Genomic DNA, 22,677 nt, shown 5'->3' with positions numbered 1-22,677 from the left:
CTACAGCTGCCTTTTCACTAAGCAGTGGTGAAGACTGCACAAGTCTTCTGGTTGGCCTTAAATGCAGCTTCAACACGTACATATACTGGACATGAGATTATGAGATTAATCTCAAAATAATGATAATGAAATTGATTTATGCTGTAAAACTTCTGATAACAAACAACCACATCTCTTCATTAAACATTTTTGCTTTAGTTTTGCTATTTTTACATCAAATCAAGAAAGTCACATCTCTTAGTATGGTTTAATTGGGGAGTTGGATTTAGCACATTTTCATGTGAGCTGAAACTTGATAGTTATAAGAATGATAGCTGTCATCAACTCTAACAAAAGTTAGTGAAACTCGCTCCTATAGAAGCAATTTTAAGACAGGAAAAGTTATGAAATAATAAAACAGTTTAATATCAAATGTATCCTTTCCTGGAAAGCTACCTGACAAATAAATCCAGGCTTAGTCACAAATGTTTCAGTGCCCCTCAACACAGGACTTAAAAGCTTTCAGCCAGAAGCAGCCTGACCTCACGGTTGCACACTTTTCTGCTTTTGAGGTTCAAATCAAATACATCACTTTAAAGATGATGAAACTGTTTATAGAGTTCTGGAGAAGGATGTACATACACACACACACACACACGTATATATACACACTCACTGGCCACTTAATTCTTCGTGGCATAGATTCGGCAAGGTGTTGGAAACATTTCTCAGAGACTTTGGTCTATATTGACATGATAGTATGATGCAGTTGCTGCAGATTTGTCGGCTACACATCCCTGATGCGAATCTCCCATTCCAACACATCCCAAAGCTGCTTTGTGACATGGTGCATTATCCTGCTGGAAGTAGCCATCAGAAGATGGGTACACTGTAGTCATAAAGGGATGGACATGGTCAGCAACAATATTCAGGTACTAGGCTGTGGTGTTTAAACGATTCTCAATTGGTACTAATGGGCCCAAAGTGTGCAAAGAAAATATCCTCAACACCATTACACTACCACCACCAGCCTGAACCATTAGGACAGAGCAGGATGGATCTATGATTTCATATTCTGACCCTACCTTCTGAATGTCACAGCAGAAATTGTATTCTGCATACAGTACCTTGGTTGTAACAAGTGTTTATTTGAGTTACTGTTGCCTTTCTCTCATCTCAAACCAGTCTGCCCTTTCTCCTCTGACCTCTGACATCAACAAGGCATTTTCATCCACACAACTGCGGCTCACTGAATATTTTCTCTTTTTCGTACCATTCTCTGTAAACCCTAGAGATGGTAGTGCGTGAAAATCCTATTAGATCAGCAGTTTTTGAAATACTCAGACAAGCCCGTCTGTTACCAACAGCCATTCCACGTTCAGCGACACTTAAATCCCCTTTCTTCCCCATTCTGATGCTCGGTTTGAACTTCAGCAAGTCATCTTTACCACATCTAAATGCCTAAATTCACTGAGTTGCTGTCATGTGATTGGCTGTTTAACAGTTTGTGTTACCAAGTAATTGAACAGGTGTACCTAATAAAGTGGTCTGTGTGTGTGTGTGTCTGTGTGTGTGTGTGTGTGTGTGTGCGTGTGTGTGTGTGTGTGTGTGTGTGTGTGTGTGTGTGTTCTGCCATTGAAAGTGAGAAATTTCAATAAATTCTCAATAATATCATATAATAATTTTTTCATAAAATTCTTCCATGACCAAATTATCTGAGCTATGCTAGCCACATTAATTATAGAGCAATGTATTCACAATATGTCAACAATGTCTCACTTCTGGCTATTTGGATTTCCAAAAGAGCTTTAGGAGAATCATCTGATAAAATATATCCATTTATTCTATCTAAACTCTCAACATTGTCTGCTTTGTTTCTCTCTACTGGTGTAATAGTGGCTATACCAGCGGCTATACCAGACCTGCATGGTTATCCTAAACCAATCCTGTGGAAATAAACCATGAATCTAAGGAAATAATTTGAGTTAAAAAAAATCCCCCGTCCACTGCTGTTAGTCTACCATGAAAATTACACTAATTTGCACTATATGCATTTTAATTATCACCACCATAAATAGAATGGGCCCAAGCTACTCTGAACTTGTGGACACAAAGCAAGACTAAACACATAATGATCATCCTTTACTCCTCTTCAAAAAGCATGATGAAACAGCTGAGAGCAGTTGGGAAATATGGTGAGGGCTCAAAGTGCCCTTGGAAATAATTTCTTATGGCGCATGAATTCATGGGTATTTATTAGCATGGTTCTAGTTTCAAAGACAAGGGCCTGAAAGCAATGAGATTTACTGTTATGCAGACCGTCAGATTCAATATTCATACAGACTTGTGCTGCCGCTTTCAGCATCAACCTGTAAGAGCTTCAAAGAAAACAAACCAAAGCTCTTAGTGTGTGAACAACACATTTGGAAATAACATTACTTTAATGTATTTTACCCTTGTGATGCATCTTATTGTTTTCCTCACATCTTATGCCATTAATTGTTTTTAAGTTTAAAACTCTGAAACTTGTAGAAATGTGCCTTAAGACTCTTGAAAAAGACTTAACACAAGAACACATCCTACTTAAATGGCCTTTGCGATAAACAAACATGTTGCTATCATATAACTAAAAAATAGGTCGTGCAAATAACAAGTCAGTTTATTTTATTAATCTCTGAGAGTTGCATTTAAGGTGGCGAGAGGTATCACATTCAGTGAAATGATAAAGGACCCTATTACTGGGTTGAAATATAATTACAGCAAGTATAGGATAGTCAGGCTATCTCGTTTAGAAACCTGGAAAAACAATACTCGGTTACAAGGTGTGTTTGAATTCTGGAGAGCCCTGCCAAGTCACCTTTAATGGCACACTAAATGGCCTGTGTCACCATGACGGCTTCGCCCATTTTGAAAATAAGACTCCATACGCCACGCTGAGTTTCTGTAAATACTGGTGCTGAAGACCCGAGGAGCATTTGAATTAAACAGCTCTGAATTTAATCAAGGTGCATGTAACGTCCTCTGAGGACAGAGAGGAGACTTTCACATCAGAACAGATGGAGAGAATGAGCTCAAAACCAATCAGGGGCTAATTATGCTGAAAAGATGCTTTAATCAATGACTTGCCAGACTCTGAATTACAGCCTCGCTTATGCATTGGTGCACTTTTAATGCTCGCTGCTAAGAACTAGCTGTGAATTTGTATTTTATTTTTGAAGAAAAAGACCTATTTTACCACTCATTTCTAGTGCAGCCACCACATTACAATGAAGCACTTATTAATGTGAAAAGAGGGCTGGTGAACCTGCAGCAAATGTTCTTATGGCTGAGTGATGGGAATAGTACAGTCCTCTAAATCAAATATATTCTTTCCCATCTTTTTATCACATTTAATATATATTCTTTAGAAGATACCTTTGAAAAACCATCTCATATGAGTGTTTTAGCCGATTTTATCATAATAAACAACAGATGCCCCTGTGGGATATTAATTAATTCTAGCAACGTGTCTTTACAACATTTCTGAGGTTGCATGAAAGTTGTTGTCAACAAGGTCATGCCTTCATAGTCACATGAACAAGTCAAATTCGGAGGGTCATTCAGACGATGCATGAAAGCAAAAAAACAATTAAAACTTAGAGGAACACAACAATGAACTTGAATCTCAACCCCTTGTCTCCATGACAAAAAAAAAAGGATCCACATTGCTTCATACTCTGTGTACTAGGGAATCTGGATCAAAGCGTGTGCGTGGTGTATTCACTCAGACCTCATTCACATGTGAATAAATAAGATAAATGGGCTGGGACTTCAATAAATATTCTGAAGCCTTTTGCATGTCTGGTACAAGCCTCTTTAACTCGGCACTTCAGACCGACAAGTTCCAGGCACATGCGGTGAGGAGATCTGGTGACTTCACAGGCAGCTTTCATGGAGATCAAAGTGGAAAAGAAACAAACCCTGACATCGAACCACCCCGATGTGGAACTGCTGGCACCCTGTCTTTATAGATAACAATTTATTCAGTATTCAACTTTTCTTTTAAAACTAAATCAGTATATACACACTGCACAGTACTAAAACATATATTGTTCAAAAATAAATATAGTACAGTAATAATGATATAATATTTTAAATCTGTTATTGATGTGCTGAAATACCTTGATTTTAAATGTTCAAATTATTTGGTGTTCGTGTGTCAAAAACGACTGGCCTTGCGTATCTCTCGTTATTATCACCAAATCTTGGATTCAATCTTTTTGTCATTTTGAAGTGGCTGATTGTTATTTCTCAAATTAAAACGTGAATCGAACTTCCATTCAAGTGCATTGCAATGAACATTACATCTTTTTCACTGTAACTGTTTAAGTAATAAATAATGCATTGATAACTGAATGGGGAAAGCCATTTGTTAGTTCTGTTAATGACTGATATGGCAGTTCTGTAGTTTTTCAAGCAGTACTACATAATGCACCTGGATATCAAATGCACCGCCTGGAGTGCTGACTCTATAAATGGGAATGTCTGTTATCTACTTTTGCAACAGAGAACCTGTATTGACTAACACCTTGTTCCCTGACCAAGAATCAATGTGCACTGAGAGGCCCTTGCTCAAGTTATCTTGAAATGAACATTGACTGGACTGTGGTCAGTGACAGGTGTAGCTCTTATTCTTTTAAGCTGCATTTAATGGGTTAGGTTTACAATTATTAGTATATTTTGCTATACACAACATGAAAAGATAAAGATAAATGGCCTCAATAGCAAAGAACATGCACTTCATCTCGTCAATCTTCTGGTCAAAGGGTGTTAGCTACTACTAGCTGCCGAAAAGTACAACTGGCGAACAAAAACATTTCTGGTAGTGTGAACTGTGTGAAACTGGTTTCACACTTAACATCTCATGATCTATAATATTCAGTTTGACCATGCTTTCTATTATTTCCTACCTCTGTAAACCGTATTTTCAGCTCTACACAAAGTGACTTCGCCGCAGCCTGGAATTGAACTACTGTTCTCTTCTGGCCAGAGGAGAACTTGACCCCACGACTGAGCCTGGTTTCTCCCAGGTTTATTCTCCATTCTGTCACCGATAGAGTTTTGGTTCCTTGCTGCTGTCGCTTTTGGCTTGCTTAGTTGGAGACACTTTATATCCAGCGATATCGTCGACTTGGTTGCACAGATACTATTGAAACTGAAGTGAGCTGGATGATGAAATCACTGAATTCAATGATGTACTGCCTTTAACTGAAAACTGAGTGTTTCGTATTGTCATTTTGCATTATTTACAAAAACAAAATCCTATTTAATACTGTGAGTGCTTTGACACAATCTGTATTGTTAAAAGCACTAGCCTATACAAATAAACGTGACTTAACCCTCAGACGTAGTCAGCTTTCCTGCACTACAACCTATGGTACGCGCATAATTTACTGCAACGCGACCAATGCAGTTCGATCACGGGACGAATGACTCATCTGAGTCGGTTCTTTTTTGTCACTCAACAACATAGAACGCTAACAGTCCGAATCTCGAACACATTACTCCAGTGAGCCGGTTCTATTTAGTGAACAGAATCTTGCGAGTCCCATTCAAGAACGAAATAATTACCTTACTGATTCGATTCTTTAATGAATCATCTCTAACCGAATCAGTTATTGCTTTCGAATTGAGATTGGCTATAACTGTGATATGTTGTAGCTAAGGTTCTTAACACTTAAATCATTATGGTAATTTAGTACTGGCTGACAACTTATGACATTGCAGTAGCAACAGATATTTACACATTATGAGTTTTTCTGTCGTTTTATAAATAATAATAATGATGATGAAAATGATGATGATGATGAATTAACTCAATTACCACTTTTTTTTTTTTATTATTATTTAATAGCCTATATAGGATCAGCATGCCGCCTCGGTAAAGACATTTTAAAAGTCACACATGCACACTGCAAGTATACTATCAGCCTAGATAGGCTACATTTCTAACAGGCTGTTATCCTTTCTGTTGAAATAATACTCATAAATCGTAATTTCATCCTAGCAGAGCCGCAATGCAATAAGAATTTTACATTTCACTTTGATTTGATGAATGACTCAACATGGCAAATCACGTCGATTTACTACAGACAAGACTGATGACAAACAAATCAATGAAAAATAATCAAAAAATAATTTATCAGAACACTGAAAGAAGTTAAGCACAATCTAACGTAACCAAAACGTTTGGAAGCACTGCAATTAATACATTTTGAGTGGATAACAATGTTAAACATAGACATCAATGTAATTCAACTGTGCAATAATGAGGACGAATAAAAACATAAGCTTACCAGAATCAGATACACGGAGCGCAGCTACAAGTGCTCTGAGCTCCATCACAGCAATAGCGCACAGGAACGCAGAGTTTCCTTCAGTATTCCTTACATTCACCCGCGAGTGGATGCCGTATGTCTGTCCATTTCTGCCGTGCTCGTATTCTGAAAATATGTTTCTGTTAAGCGAGTAAGTAGCTACATCTGTCTTTCCCTCGCGCTCGCTCTCTGATACAGCACTAAAATGGTTAATGTACGGGGGAGATTGCGGGTGCCGAACACAAATACCCCGTTTCAAACTGAGTACGACAGGTTATATCACCAGAGGGGGTCCGAGAGTCACTGTCTCGGTAATTAGGAAACATTAATTATTAAATGTGTCACATTAGGTCTCTAACACAGTGATAGTAGGGTCAGCGGTCGGTTCACACGGCTATTATTAAAATGAATGTTTAATCTGGAAATAGTTTTGGGTAAGTAGCGCGAGAAATTTCACTAAATGCATGGCTTGTTTAATTTTATTGGAGAGAAAAATTCCAAACTAACGGACAGGCTATAAACCTATCCTTGGCTGAGTTATTGGTCTGGATTTTCTTAGGTCACCACGGGAATTAAAATGATCAGTAAAGGCTTATGAATAGGCTATGCTTCATTAAATGACCTACTGAGGAATATTTTTATAAGTGTTTCTTCATTTTGCCAATATATCCGCATTCATCTTTTCTAAATGTCTGTTTTTTTATGTAAGTTCAGGTTTTAAATGTGCAAAATGATGCTTTGCATATCCATCTGTAATTTAAATGTTTATTTTTTATTTTCTATTTAATATGTTTTTGTAGAGCAAACCCTTTTCCTCTATAGATTTGCTTACATGCCATAACATTTCATTATAAAGGCCTGATATCCCTCTGAGATTGTTCTTTGTGACCAAACCTTTTTGTAGAAATATATGTTGAAAATTGGCCTCTATAGAGGTATATAGAACTAAAACTATAACTTTTAATGGGAAAATCTTTCTTGCCATTGCATCTGACTGAGGCAGAAGATGAACATTATTTTGTTGTTGCATTTTGAATAAGTGGTGCATTAATTGGCCTATTTTAAAAGGTCACCAAATTCACTCCATTACCTCAGGCCATCCAAGTTGTAGATGAGTTTGTTTCTTCATCAGAACATATCTGGAGAAATGTATTATATCACTTGCTCACCAATAGATCCTCTGCAATGAATGGGTGCCATCAGAATGAGAGTCCAAACTGATGGGGAAAAAAGTAATATAATCACAATAATCCGCTAGTACTCCACACTACTCCATCAGCTAACATCTTGTGAAGTTAAAAGCTGTCGGTTTGTAAGAAACAACTCCATCATTACAATATTTTTTATTTCCAAAATTTAGATTCTGGCTGAAATATGAGTCCTTAATCCATTGCTTTCTCCAGTGAAAAAGTTCCCTCGTCTAGGTCAACAAAGAAATAAGCAGGGATAAATTATTGTTTTTAAACAAAAACAGTCAATAACCATTCTGTAATTTCAGTGGATTTTGATTAATTGGAAGAAGGAATATTATGGATTATGCACTGGTATTTTAGCAAGAAAATAAAATGCTGTAATTATAGATTTGGCCTTTTACAAACATGCATCTTTTCCCTTCACAAGCCAATAATTGATGGACTGGAGTTGTATGGATTATTTGAGGATTATAGTGATCTTTCTATCGGCTGTTTGGACTTTCATTCTGATAGCACCCATTCTCTACAGATACTCCATTAGTAAGCAAGTGATGTAGGCTAATGCAAAATTGTAAACATTTTAATTCTGGATAAACTATTCCTTTAATGATTTATCGTAGAAACAAAATTACAAACCAATTTTCATGCTTACAATAGTCTTTCTGTCTATTCTGAGGGTTTTCTTGTCCCAAGTCTCAAGGATCAAATAAATATGATATTTTTTGCAATTTCATTAGTGAACACTAGATGTCAAACACGGCCAATGAAAAAAACACGTTCTTCACGGAAGTATCGCGAGTTTCTCTGAGACGTGAACTTCCCGGAACAATTGTTTGGATAATGGCGGACCGTCAAATCTAGCCAACGGCCGTCCTAACTTATCATTAAAGCCGGGAAACACTTACCAAAAGGCGGGTAGCGGTTACAACACAACTGCTAGGTAGGTACTAACCAATTACATTTCGACCTAGACGCGTAACAAAAGACAACCTGGTCACAGAAACGCAAAAAAAAGTTTGTTAGCGATTTTTAATGGTTTAGCCGGTTAGCAGCAGCTGTTAGCAACAACTTTCGCCAGAGGATTTAAAAACACAGTCCACAAATTTCGTTTAAACATTGTGAAACTGCCTAAGGTGCGTAAATGTCGGTTGAAAATACACATCTAAGTTAGTTGGTTGTTTGGTTCATTTGTCGCTGTTGGATTTCTCCTCCATAAGATTGTTCATGTGAAGTTGTGTTTATTTGTGTGATTGGCATTTAACGTTATGTGTTTTGCACGTCAGCTGTTTTTCTCTATTCGTGTATTATATGAATGTTTTAAGTCTCATATACATATGTATTTTCATGTTCGTTAGAGTACTGTAAATTAGTTCTGATTCTGTATTAGTATAAAGCGTATGTTGCTCTTTAGCTGTAATTTGTTTATTTTCTCTTTTACTTTCTTTTTTTTAAATTATGTTTTATGTCTAGTTGCTTAGCTCTGGCAAATCAGAGTGAATTAATGCTGCCAGACTCTTTAGAATCCTCAGCTAAAGATTTGATCTTGAATTTGAATGTGATGTCAGCTGATTCTGCTGATCTGTTTCCTTTTACCTTTAATTCAGAGTGATCCTTATGAGGGGTTATTGGGTGGGCTAACGTTAATCAGTTATTCCAGCACCTTACTACTGTACAGGGTTGTCAGTTTGATTTGTTTAATATTTCTGAACTGGATGTTTAATACTTGGAGACTTTGAGCTTTCACTGTCAAATCACCTTTTTCTCTGGGTCTCGGTGCAGGTATACGTGACAGAATCACCAGCTGTCCGATGTGCCCAGGAGGCCGGAAGACAAGGTGGACTCATGTCTCTCTGAATAAAGCTGCTGGAAAGTGAGTCCTGGTACATAATACGTTATGCATAAAGGCGTAACATGTCCATCTTGCTCATTAGTCATTAGTAAAACATTATATGAATGCCTCATCCATCCATTCAGTCTGTTAGAATTGTTTAAATGTGAGCAGTCATTACCTGAAACTATGATCTCATAACTGTAGATTAAACTTCAGTTCCCAAAATGTGATATGAAATTGAAGTGATGGGTGGCTGAAGAGACCCTGTGTGTGTGTGTGTGTGTGTGTGTGTGTGTGTGTGTGTGTGTATGACGATGGCAGGTCTTTTATGGGTAAATCAAAGGATATTTTGTGCTTTTCTTGGCAGTTGCTTAAATCTAAGTAAAGCTTTGATTGTTTTGCTGAGTTTATTCTGTTTGATTTTGACAAGTGTTGATTAGTTCAAATAGAAATGGATCAGAGTGTCGCTTCTTTCAGTATCTCCAGTCTGAAGCGCTTTGCTCAAATGCTTATTCTGTTTGTTCTTCTACAGTTTTAAATCCAAATCTCTTTTATTAACAGGTGAGGGTCACAGGTGGCCTTATTGTTTCTTATCAAAGTCCCTGGCTGCCTAATGTGCACACGCTGTGTCTTTATAATTGATAAGTTTTCTATCGATGTATGGTTTGTTAGGATAGGACAATATTTGGCCGAGATACAAATATTATAAATCTGGAATCTGACCGTGCAAAAAAAAAAAATCGGAATATTGATTAAATCGCCTTTAAAGCTGTCCAAATGAAGTTTTTAGCAATGCATATTACTAATCAGAAATTAAGGTTTGGATTGTACAAAGTATCTTCATAGAACATGATCTTTACTTAATATCATAATGGTTTTTGTCATAAAAGAAAAATCAATAATTTTGACCCATACAATGTATTTTGGGCTATTGCTACAAATGTACCCATGTTACTTATGACTGGTTTTGTGGTACAGGTTCACATATGTCAATAGATTGTGTCATTGACTTTTAAGGACTGTTTGTAATGAGCAAAATCTTTGTCATGAAAAATAAAAAATTTCAGTTTTTTTCTCTCTATGATGGATTCTGTAGAATTCGATAATTTCCTTGTTTCCTCAATGTTGTGCAAAACTCGTATGGCAGGCTTTCTTGCTTGGAACACCAAAGTAGAGGCTAGGCAGAATGAGTCTCTATTTCCCCTGTTTACACTAGTTTGTTTTCGTTTTAAAACAGCGTTTTAGAATTAAAACGATCCGCATTTACACTGTCGTTTCAGAAAAAAAGTGTAATCAAGAATTCATTTGCTAGTCACTGGCAGGTTCAACTTTGAGCATGATTACTGTTCATGATATGGTTACATGGTCGTCAAGGATACGCAGATATCATCTGGGCAGCCACGCCATCGTTTTTTCAAAGTCTCCGTTTTGGTTTGTTTACACTGAAACGCAACCCCAGAGTTTACAAACTAAAACGGGGTCAGCAGTAACTTTTCTTATTTTATAGTATAGAAATAAAGATAATAAAAATGAAATTGTCAGTGTAACTTTCTACATAACATCGCTGTACAAAAAAGTTTGGAACAACATGAGGGTGCTTAAATGAAGACAGTGTTGGGTGAACTGATGTCCTAAACGAAACTGAAAGTATTAGGCCGATATTCTTACTGGCAGCTTAAAGCATCAGATTGGCCAAAAATATTTAAAGAGGTAGTTCTCGCAAAAATGAAATTCTGTCATTAATTACTCACCCACATGTTGTTCCAAACCTTTAAAAACTTTGTTCGTCTTGAGAACACAAATGAAGGTATTTTTGTTGAAATCAGAGAGCTTTCTGACTCTGCATAGACAGCAACGTAACTACAACATTCAGGGTCCAGAAAGGCAGCAAGGACATCATTAAAATGAGTCGATGTGACATCAGTGGCTTAACCATAATTTTATGAAGCTATGAGAAAACTTTGTGTTCACAAAGATACAAATACACTCCCGTGAATGAAGACTGACATGGAAGTACGGCTGCACGATAAATCGCATGCTGTATTTAATGCGCATCTTGTCATAGCCAGTTCTGTAAACAGCGGTAAATCTCCATCACCTGCGCACTTTCACATGGAGCAGAATTAACTACACAGAGCCGTTTGTCCAGTGACAAACTGCACAAAATGTTGATGGAGATTTACCGCTGATTACAGAACCGACTTTACTGACAAGATGTGCATTAAATATCGCAATGCGATTTATCGAGCAGCCCTACACGGAAGAGAAGAAATTGTAGAATAAAATGTTTATTTTCTTTTGCGCTAAAAAGTGTTCTCATAGTTTGATTAAAATTAATGTTGAACCACTAATGTCATGTGTATGTGGACACAAAGATGTCCTAGCTGTTTTTCTGGGCCATGAACGTGGTAGTTCTGTTGCTGTCTATGCAGAGTCAGAAAGCTCTCATATTTCATCAAAAATATCTTAATGAAATCTGATGTATCCATCTGGCAAACGCTGCCAGAGAGAAGTCTGTTGTTTGCACTGGACATCCATGTAATGTTTTCATTACACTACGACGTCAAAAAGCACATGAAACAAATGTATAAACAGATGATTTGTTTACTAAGGTCTATAAATGCATTTAGAAAATAAATAAGGTGAATTTCAGAATCAGAATCAGAAAGAGCTTTATTGCCAAGTATGCTTACGCATACAAGGAATTTGTTTTAGTGACATAAGCTTCCAGTACACAGAGACAACACACAGAGAAAAAAAAAAAGAGATTTACAAATTGGCAAATAAATAAGTGTATAAACAATTGTGCTATAAATGATAATGGAATAAGATTGAGTGAGATGCAGGAATGTTCTAGGATGGAGGGTTAACAAATAAATATAAGGATATTGCACGTTTATAAGCATAAGTAGGGATGCTTATATTTCATGCTGACTTTAAAGTTGCTTTCCTCATTCCAGATACATTTGCTATCTCTGTTACCTCATGCAATACTGTTAGAAAAGCAGCAGCACATGGTTAAATGATTCTTCACCTCTGCTTTCCAGCATAGGCTTGAAATCAATGAAATATGCATGCAAGCCTCTAAGATATGAATCTATTATTAATCCAATATAATTTAAGGTCCTGAGCATGGAGTGATTTCAGTGTCCCTTTGGAATACTTTGTGCATTTGCCACAGTGGTTTAGACGTCTGTGCAAAACCTTTTTTTTCTTTTTTTACTCCAGAATAGACGACTGATTCTGTTTGCTCTGGGGACAGGGACTCTTTGTTATAATGGTAGTGCTTAGAGGAAGACAGTGTGATTCAAATGAGTTGAAAAGCTCTGAAAAGCTCTGAGATGTCATATGTCTGGGCTCCAGGCTATCAAACAAATTGTACACCGTTGCTATAACCCTAAATTTGATGGAACAACTGAGGCCTGTGGGTGAGAAATTAAATCTTTAAGGCGTATGTTTTGATCAGTCTATCTTTGTAACTATCAGCTAAACTTTTAGTTTGGCCAAATTTATAGCACAAAGAGTAACTGTTCATGTGCTTTAGAGCCACTTAGGGTCATATTATAAGCAAGCCATTGCCAGAGGAAACAATGTTTGACAACAGATGTTGACAAGATAATAGCTTCTCTCACATTGATGCCTGTTTTTCCCTTTCCTCTAAGGTTGGCATAGCGATGTGGAGTCGCTTGCGAAGTGAGACAGGGCCGCCAGCCTCTGTCTCTTCCCAGTCTGCCCTTTCTGGGCAAGACAACAGGAGAGGTTTGTCTAACTGTTACCTTATACCTCGAACATCATCATGAGCATGTTTGTGTGATTACTTATGTTAATGTTTATCTCTCAGCAGAGATATCTCATGCCTGGAATAGTCTAACTCAAACCAAAGCTGCCGTGAGTATTTTGTAAACATGTTTCAGGTTCTGGCCTACTTATGACGCCAAACAGATATCTTTTACATACATAATAGATCTGAAGAAGCCCAATTATAAGAAATCAGAAAGTAAGATTCAGAGGTATACTCTGTAGGTTTAGTATTTACCATTTTCCTCATGAGTGCAGAGATGTGTTGACTCAATGGCTAATTGTGGTCTTGTCTCAGTTGCGACACATTGAGAATCGTCTGGAGGCAGCGCCAGGCACTGGAGTGCTTCTGGACTCGGTGCTTGACACAAAGAAAGCATCTGTGAGTGGCAGTCGGAAAATAAGCCTCAGAGGTGAGACAGACACATCCATCCTGTATGTAACACATACAGAGGCAATCAATTAGAGACTGTACATCTTTAAGCTAGGTGTTTTTATGTCACCTTATACTTATAGTGTAGCAGGTCGCTATGAAACATACAGTGGAACTTTTTAAATGAAATATCTTTTTAACTTGTCAAAGCAGGTTTTTTATTATTATTATGTAATATGTGGTCAGAATTGAATTTTTGGATGTTTTTAAAAGTTACTTTTTTAATGTTCAGTCTTTAAAAATGTTTTTTTATTTATTACTAGAATTAGCTTTTCTTTTTCTTAATGAAATTTCATGAATACTTAGTATGAACTCTTTTCTGGCTGCATTAGTCAAGTCAAGATATGACTGAAAGTATAGGTGAGTCATATTTTATAGTCATATATTGCAATGAGTCATATTTTAATTTAGTAACAGCTCTGTGAGTTTTGAGTGATTCATCAAAAAACTGACTCATGAGAGTCATTCGTCATATTTGAATTTGACAACACTAGTTGCTTTGCTTGTTTTTGAGCCAGTCAAGGTGACGTGACAGTTAATGTTTCTAATTCTTCTACACATATGCAATGTGGAATAGAAAATATTACACACACATATGTATGTGTGTGTGTTTGTGTGTGTAAATATATGTATATATACATATGTACACAGAATTAGGAACAGTACAACATTCTTCATAGTTCTGCCTCTTCCATTTCTTACATGTTTTCTATGTATTTACTACAGATGGGCGTCATGTGGAGGAAAGTGGATCCAAGTCCAGAACACGGAGTCGACGCAGTCCAGACAAAAGTTCCCGTAGTCCCTTGAGGAATAGCACTCTGGACAGTAACGCCAGGAAACTCAGTGCAGTAGAGTTCAGAGAACCACTCGTTTCATACAGGTTAAAGCTGCAAACAAATTAAGAAGTTAAAGCTGTGTTTATTTGCAAACAGAAACTGCAATAATAACGATTAAAGTTTTTTTCTTGGAAATCCTCTAATGTTCTTCATTTTAAACTGACTATTTTATTATAGGGAAGCATCTCCGCTGCCAGTGTCCCAGACTCACTCCGAACCAGAAGTCCATTCGTTACCGACAGAGGTGGGTGTCCCTCAGGCTGACTTTGCTCTAAGCCAGCTGGTCTATCAGCGTGACACCCGTGACATGCAGACTGCAGACCTGGACAGCCCATGCTCCTCAGCTGTAGACAGCACATCTGTACACTACCTCAATGACCTGTCTGCTCTGAACGCCATTCGCCAACCTGACCAAGCCCCGCTAGGGTCAAAGGTCAACCCCAGAACACATTTACAAGCTGAGACATCCCAGACTTCCCTGACATCCATCACCGGTTCAGTCACAGCTTCCTTACGGCTGGAGAACCTGCGGCGTCGACAACCAGATGAAAAGCTGGAAAAGCTGAAAGAGAGAATCCGGAGACAGAGGGAACATTTGGAGGAGACGGAAGAAAGAAACAAGCTGCTGGGATACTTGGAGCAACCTGTGGGTATTGGAGCGGCAGCACATGGTACCACAGTACCTACTGCTAAAGTTCGGAAAGTGGCCCCAGCCCCTCCAGCGCCTATCTACAAAGGTAGGTTGACTACAGAGAGGAAAATGACTCCATTGTATTTTGCTGGTAAACAAAAGGTAGCAGATTCAAACCCCAAAAAGGCTTTCAGCACTGAGCTTGAGCGATGCACTTAACCTTAGGTTGTTCCGTCCCAGTAAAAGCAGTAGAAGTCAAATGAGAGGAAGCTCACTTCTGTGTTTTCTCATTTTCTAGGCTTCAACACCAGTGAGACTAAGATTCGCACATCTGATGGGAAAGTGTGGGCAGAGGAGGACTTCCAGAACTTAAGCAGGGAAATCTACAAAGACCTGACAAAACAGCTTACAGGTATACATAGTTTTCCAGAATGTTATAATATGTAGTATGATATATAAAACAATTATAGATTATTGTAATATATTTATGTAAACATTACAAGAATTACAGCAATACAAAAACATCATAGCCACAGTATTTAGCCTGTGCTATAAGAAACAACACGTTCACACAACATGAGTGGTGTAATTAAAGTCACTGATGCTATCTACAAATATGTTTTACATTTGAGTCATCCCCTTGATTGCCTAATAGCCTAATCGCAGAGTAGTGAATTAGGCATTTATTATTTATATGGAATTAAAATGTTTATCTATTGATGTGTTGAAGCTCAAATGTGTTTTACTGCCCTCTGAGTCAGGAAGCATGAGTAGTGAACAGGAATTAGGACAAAAACACTGTTTTACCTGCCACTCAAAGTAGATGAAACGACTTCTATAATTCAAGTGATTCTGCCGGGTTGCAGCATGGTCAAAAAGTATGCTTAATCCAAACCGCTCTCGGGTGATGACTTACATGCTCCTAATTGGCTCAGAGTTTCCAGGCGTACTGCCACAGCCGTAGTTACCAATTTTCATGTCAGCCCAGACTGTTCTTTGGAGTTTTCTTCAAAGTTATTTGTGAGGATTGCATCAGTTTGCTTAACCATTCCTTAAAATAGCATTAAGGAACAAGCTTATTTATAATATGCATAACAGTGCTGCTTAATTCCCTGTTGGCCTACTATATATTTGCATTGCTGTCATTAAAGATGCCTTATGATACACATTTGTAGCAGTACATTTTAGTTGTTTCATAATTATATAAGGATTATTGCTTGACAGAAAAATCTAATTTTGTTTTAGATGTTCATTTTCCATATTCTCTCTGTTCATATTATTAATTGACATAAACAGATTAAAATTGGTAGTCTGAACATATTTACAAGAATGAATCAATCTTCCGACTTAATGTGCTCATACCAACTAGATGTCAAATTAGTTAAATGATGGGCTTTAGGACACTAAATACATCTATTTAATACAATCTATTCAATTTTTTTATTGTGAATATTCACTGAGTCATTGTAATTTTACCTGTTTTACCAGACAATTTGATGAATACGGATTAGTTATTGATTTGTAAATATGGGCGGTTGTGTGTTCATTATGCATGGTTAAGAGTGAAGTGTAATGAGCAGCAGTTTTTTTTTTTTTTTGTATTAACTATTTAGCAAGCCTATAAGTATTACTATTTAGGTTTAACTTATTTTTTATTTCAGGTTTAGTTTTATATATTTCCTGTTATTAACTGTAGTACTTCAACTTAAACATTTTCAGTTAGTTGCCAAAGTAACATTTCAAATTTTTCGTCTATAGTTTTTAATAGTTACAGTTAATGATAATAATCCTGATCCACAACCAATTTAATCTTCTCTCTCTGTCCTTCACAGCAGAGAGCACAAAACCAAAGCAGAGGCCTGCAGAGCGAGAAAAGGTGAAAGAGAAGAAACCGTCCAAACCTGTTAGGAAAGTACACAGATCTTCCTCTGCACCAGACTCAAATACTAAACCAGGTCTGAGTTCTCTTTGTCATTTGTCATCCTGTCTTTTTCACACAGTGTGTGTTTCTTATGCAAACAGCTGTAGCTTATTTAAGCAAATGATATTGAATTCAACATCTCAATGTACATATAAAAGTGCTTAATTGTAGTTTTGCATATGAAGATCACAATCTGAACTGAAAATGTGAAAATGCTCTGCTGAACACACACACACACATGCTGGCAACCCTGCGTGAGCCTCTCTTGACCTGTCAGCATTACTGTGCCCTGTTTTCTGCAAGACATTCTTGAAAACAGACGTGTGTTAATGTCCCTCTGCAAGCACAAGCGAAGTCTCTTATCCCAACAGAAATTTCTAGAATGTGTAGCATGCAGATTAACAGGATAACTGCAGCAACAGTGATGCAGGAATGCTTGCTGTGTCCCAGCTCAAGCCACTGTGGTCTTGCTGACAGCTGGAGAGGTGTCAGTCTAGTCATGACAGGATGGAAAAGTGAAATCGGACGCCTAACTTCAGAAATAGTACTTGGGTCTTCTCACGCTGTCTCTTAGTTTAACTCAATCAAGAAACTTAATATCATACGTTTTGTATGTGATTGAATATGCTTCTAGCTGCACAAACTATATTTTATTTGATGCATTCCAAATGTTTTGGAGTGCAATGCAAAAGACAGTTCAAGTGCATACTGAATTCTCAACATTGCTGCATACAGACGTTAGCATGAATTTGCACCTTCTGTCAAGCCAGAGCATTTTTAGGTGAATCTTGCTAAACAAGTGGAACAGTTAAACTAATATGTTAATAAAAACTTATTAAAAAATCTGGTTTTAATGGTACAGACATTTGAAGGTAACTTTATCAAAACTATTTTACCCCATTAAAAAAATACATATACATAGAGAGAGAGAGATTCCGTCAACATAAAAGTAAATACATTTTAGAGGGTGAAAAATTTATTCAAATTTGATCTTGTTTTTAGATTTTTTTTTTTTTTTTTTATAATATGCACTGATCATGCACAGTAAGACCAGAATCATTTATTAAATAGTCAATTTTGCATTCCCGCTATCATTAAATGCTAGCGGGTGGTTTTCTCTGGAGAAAGCTCATTTTACCAGGAGGGTTGTTTTAATTAAACATCTGTGTGAGTGTGATTTGGTGCAGCTATTCTGTCTCTTTATTATTAGTTACTTTTGTCATACTTTCCTCTCTGCCTTAATCACACTTGTTCAAAAAAAGTACAAATTAATTGTGGACCAACTGTAGTCTCAAGGTATCTGTGTCTCCATAGCAATCAGCACGTCATCGTGGCGAGATGGGCAGAAGCTAGTGAAGATGATGCTGGGGCCACCACCACGGTTACACAGAGAGCCTCGGGTGAAGTCCTCGGAGACACAGATGAGAACAGGTGAGAGGATGATATATTTGCCAAGCTTCGGCTCCATTGCCATGCTTTCCGTTAAAGCTCAACCGAACCACAAACAAAATTTTAAATATCTATTTTCAAATAGCCTTAAATGGTTCATGCTAATTGTTTATTGTCCAACCAAATGATGTATTTGAGGTGGTTTGAATTAGTTTATTGCCAACTGTTATTAAAGACTACATTTGTTGCAAAGCACTAGTGTTCCAGAAGTTAGCAGCCAAAGTGTCAGGTCTATTAATAAATAAAGATTCAGACAGTCTCCCGGCATTGGTACCTTTGCTGCCCAGTGACCATAATGAATAGGGTTCGACTGGGTGTTTCTGACTCACTGCACAAGTCGACCTGATTTCTTCCAAATCCTGCTGTCCTCCACACACGCAGGGCTGGACCCAGACTTTATACAGCCACTCTGATACTGATTTATTGGACTGCAGAGACGGAAATGCTCAATGCTGTATTGATTTAAACATTATATGCAAGCAACTGCTGAAGGGGAGGTTTTTCCAGTTCAGACTTAAATACAAGGCCTGTGACTTAAAAGCATTGTGTTTTGTTTGTTGACTCATTTATGTGTTTTTCAATGCTTGATTTAAACACAGTTTTTTTTTTGTGCTTTCTTTTAGAAATTTGTTTGGCATTTTGCTCTGAAAGCGGCAGTGCATAGCCTAGATTTATGTTTTTTCTTTGAATGGAAATATTATACAATATTACAGTTAGTCGATCTAAAACGGTGATTGTGTACAGCTGTCAACTATGTTGGTGTGCGAATGAGTGATCTAAAGTTTTATATATATATATATAGTGGGAATTCATGTATCTTTCATGTTCTATTTGTAAAATATCTCAAATAATATTTTATATATATATATATATATATATATATATATATATATATATATAATATATATTTTGTGGGAATTCATATAATATCTTTCATATTCTTGGCATATTAAAATATTTGTAAAATATCTCAAATAACATAAATTTGCTTTCCTGTTTGTTTCTCTGTCTTTTTCTGCAGGACCTGCTCCCCGTTCCAGCTCGGATCCTCGTCTTGAGCGTAGCCGGCGTTCAAGGCCCACCAGTGCAGAAAGACCTCGCCATCACGTTCTTCCAGAAGAGCCAGCAGGACCTTCCAGATTAACAGGGGGTGATCGAAGAAAATCTCCCAGCACAGACCTTCTCTCAGCAGACATCCGTTGCATCCTAGATGACCTGCAGTTGGAGGAGGACAGCAGCAGGAGGGCTGAAGCGCCCCACTCGAAAGTCCGTGCCTCAACCAGAGTTTCTCGTAGTGCCAGCCCTGCCAAGACTACCAAGAGAGCAGATCCTCCTGAGCATCCCATGGCAAAGAAACGGCACTATGATGCAGAAGCGGTGCGACTGTATATTGCTCAAAAACAAGAAGAAAGGAAAAAACGGCAAGCAGAGGAGAGGAGGGCTCAGCGAGAGGAAGAAGAGAATAAGAATAAACGGCTACAGGAGCTTTACAGGAGACAACGAGCAGGGGCCACCAAGGGCCCAGTCGCACCTGAAGGTCCAATAAAGAAGCGGCTCCAGGAAACCTACACCAAACTTCTGCTGGAACAGACTCAGCTCAGAGAAGAGATCAGTGGTGGTGCCATAACAAACATAGTTCAGCAGGTAAACCAAAAAGACGGTTTTAAGGTACACTAGCTTTCAAAAGTCTGCCATCAGTCTTTTTTTTATTATTAAATTGGTTGTGAAAAAAAGGAACAGTAAAGACATTTATGATATTACAAAAGGTTTCTGTTTCAAATAAAGGCTGTTCTTTTGAACTTTTCATCAAAAAATGTATCACCGTTTCTACAAATATATGAAGCAGCACAAATGTTTTCAACTTTAGTAATAATAATTGTGTCTTATAGGATCATGTGACACTGGAAACTGTAAAACTGAAAATTCAGCTTTGCCATCACAGGAATAAATAAAAATACTAAACTAGTCATTTAAATGACAATATTACTATTTTTGCTATATTTGTATTGTGATTAATACATGCAGCCTTGGTGAGCATAAGGGACTTCTTTAAAAAAAAAAAAAAAAACGTATATAACTACATTATATACTGAATATCTTGATCATATTAACTATTGGACACCCTGGTTTCTAGACAAAATCCATAATGATCGACCACTGTTTTAAGTGTTTTTGTTGTTACACTGCAGCCGAGACCAGTATACCAGCCATCTGGAGAGTCTGATAAAGAAAACAAAAGACATGATCGACCTCAAAGTGCCACCTCCAGCAGTGATCTGTCCCTTACGGGGCAGTGCCAGCCTCCTTTCTCCAGGTAAAACACAAACAGTCCCATTCCATTACATCATCTGTATCATAAGTGTAATGTTTGAATTTCCAGCCAAAAACACCTGCTTCTGTTAGCTGTTGTTTCCACAAAAGAGCTTCCTTTTTACTGTTAGTTATCTGATCTATCACTGAAAAGTTAAACTTTTCTTTTCCTAAATGGGAAGTCATTTGTATTCCCTTAACACAGATATTTCAAGTAGCTCTGTAAGAACAGATTAATCCGTCAGCTCAGTGCTTAGCGAGAAGTGTTTGTTTCTAGCCTGTTTCAGTTTCCATGGCCACCTTTAAGTGCATGTAGTTGGCGGCGTCTTCTGCGTATTGAGTTTGTGAAAACTGGTGTTCCTGAAAATGGGTTAAAACTGACTTCTGAATCTCCCTAATGAATTACTTTGGTGAGATTACATAATGCAATGCCATATGTGACTCAATTTAAAATATTTACTATACTTTTTATATGGTAAGTAATTGTTTTGTTGTCTAGCGGTCTTTTTTTGTTTGTCATTGTTGTACTTTAATAATCTGTTGTCTTTTATTGTTTCTGTAGGAATGGTTTGGGTTTTGCAGGGTCACCCTGGCTTCAGTCTGACCAGCGTAGTCCTGTTCTGGGGGTCAGCAGCTCCCTAGCACCTCCTTCTGGCCATATCTTCTCTCAGCTGTTAGAACTCGATCCAGAACCTTCACTACCTAACAGAGAGTCCCGAATTGCACATGCAGCGTTTACCTCAACCACAAGTCACAAAATGAGCCGTATTGAGGCTCTTAAAGCCACAGCTGCATCTCTCTCAAGCCGTATTGAGAGCGAGGCACGTAAACTAGCTGGTGCCGGAATAAACTACGGTTGTGCCAGGGATACAGGCACGGGTCTTTTAATCCCTAACGATGACCGCTGTGCTAAACCTGTTAGTCCGCCAGTCAGAGAGAATCCGACAGATTCCGATGAGCTGGTTGAGAGGATTGAAAAACTGCTTGCTGCGGGTCAGAGCACCTATGATCAGGCCCTTCCAGGTGTAGGCAACCTGCACAGCTTTAGGGAGAGGATGGAGACTGGGAACAAACAAACACTTGCACCTTCTGGCCTCTACTCTAGAAACACACACAAGACCCCTTCTCCTCCAAAGCCCGTTGTTCAGGAAGTTGAGCTGGACTCCAGCGGAGGTTCTATCAGTGAGGGTCCTCTGCTGAGTGAGGGCAGTATATCTGACGAAGACCTGCAAGAGGCGCCCAAATCAAGACTGGGAACCAAAGGATACAGTGCACATCTGAATGGAGACAGTTTGAACCCAATTTCACGCTTTCAGAAAGAGGCAGAGAAGCACCTGCCCTTTAATGTATCAAGCATGGTACGAGGAGGAAGCAATGGACCATGGGAAGAACTGGCCAAGGGGAGCCCACACAGTGTTATCAATATATTTACAAAAAACATGAACTACAGCAAAGGTGAGAACTTCAAAAACGTATTCGGCCTGTGTTATTTAACTTTGTGTACTATAGCAGGACCAAACAAAGATTTTTCTAGACAAAACTATTATATTTAAATGTTTAAGTATAATATTAGACAATTTAAAAAATCTAATAATATATAAAAACATACAAATACTTTTGAACTGAAGTTTTTAATTAAATATATTTGTTTTTGTAGCATTTGAAGAAAGGGGCGGTAAGAGTTCTCCAGCTCTCCGCTCGGCTCTGTCTGGCGCCAGCTCATTGGATGGAATGGTCTACGAGGACGACTTTGTTTCCTCTCGCGCCAGTAGCCAATCAGCATCCAAGAGAAGTCTCAATGGGCTCAGGTTAAACAAAATAGTTTTAATGCTCAGAGCACTACCTTAAATATTCAAATTATTTTTATAACTTAAAAAAAGGTTGAAGTAAACACAAAGGGTCTAGCATTCAGCCTGAAGAGGGCAGTGTTGCTCTAT

The 22,677-nt window shown here is 37.8% G+C and overlaps 2 protein-coding genes across 6 annotated transcripts in view; one reads left to right on the top strand and one right to left on the bottom strand.

The window, feature by feature from the left end:
* LOC127962973 (uncharacterized) overlaps window positions 1-6,699 on the bottom strand; it is a 54,094-nt gene extending 47,395 nt beyond the window's left edge. The window contains exon 1 of the mRNA XM_052562603.1: window positions 6,315-6,699. The gene's annotated coding sequence lies outside the window, so the exon portion shown is untranslated. The remainder of the gene's footprint in view (window positions 1-6,314) is intronic.
* A 1,636-nt stretch (window positions 6,700-8,335) lies between these two features.
* cep350 (centrosomal protein 350) overlaps window positions 8,336-22,677 on the top strand; it is a 34,513-nt gene continuing 20,171 nt past the window's right edge. For 4 of the 5 annotated variants that reach the window (XM_052562591.1, XM_052562595.1, XM_052562593.1 and 1 more), the window contains exons 1-14: window positions 8,348-8,468; window positions 9,308-9,398; window positions 13,022-13,118; window positions 13,201-13,247; window positions 13,456-13,570; window positions 14,317-14,473; window positions 14,607-15,166; window positions 15,359-15,472; window positions 16,893-17,015; window positions 18,296-18,412; window positions 19,452-20,074; window positions 20,620-20,744; window positions 21,303-22,195; window positions 22,398-22,548. In XM_052562591.1, the coding sequence (XP_052418551.1) occupies window positions 13,034-13,118; window positions 13,201-13,247; window positions 13,456-13,570; window positions 14,317-14,473; window positions 14,607-15,166; window positions 15,359-15,472; window positions 16,893-17,015; window positions 18,296-18,412; window positions 19,452-20,074; window positions 20,620-20,744; window positions 21,303-22,195; window positions 22,398-22,548 (3,110 nt within the window). In that variant the 5' untranslated portion in view covers window positions 8,348-8,468; window positions 9,308-9,398; window positions 13,022-13,033. Of the gene's footprint in view, window positions 8,469-9,307; window positions 9,399-13,021; window positions 13,119-13,200; window positions 13,248-13,455; window positions 13,571-14,316; window positions 14,474-14,606; window positions 15,167-15,358; window positions 15,473-16,892; window positions 17,016-18,295; window positions 18,413-19,451; window positions 20,075-20,619; window positions 20,745-21,302; window positions 22,196-22,397; window positions 22,549-22,677 lie in introns of all 5 variants that reach the window. The other variant, XM_052562592.1, reaches the window with a different exon arrangement.

Source organism: Carassius gibelio, chromosome B8 (genome assembly GCF_023724105.1).
Source record: "Carassius gibelio isolate Cgi1373 ecotype wild population from Czech Republic chromosome B8, carGib1.2-hapl.c, whole genome shotgun sequence".
Lineage (NCBI taxonomy): Eukaryota > Metazoa > Chordata > Actinopteri > Cypriniformes > Cyprinidae > Carassius > Carassius gibelio.
The sequence above is the reverse complement of the archived record's forward strand: the minus strand, read 5'-3'. Positions and strand labels throughout refer to the sequence as shown.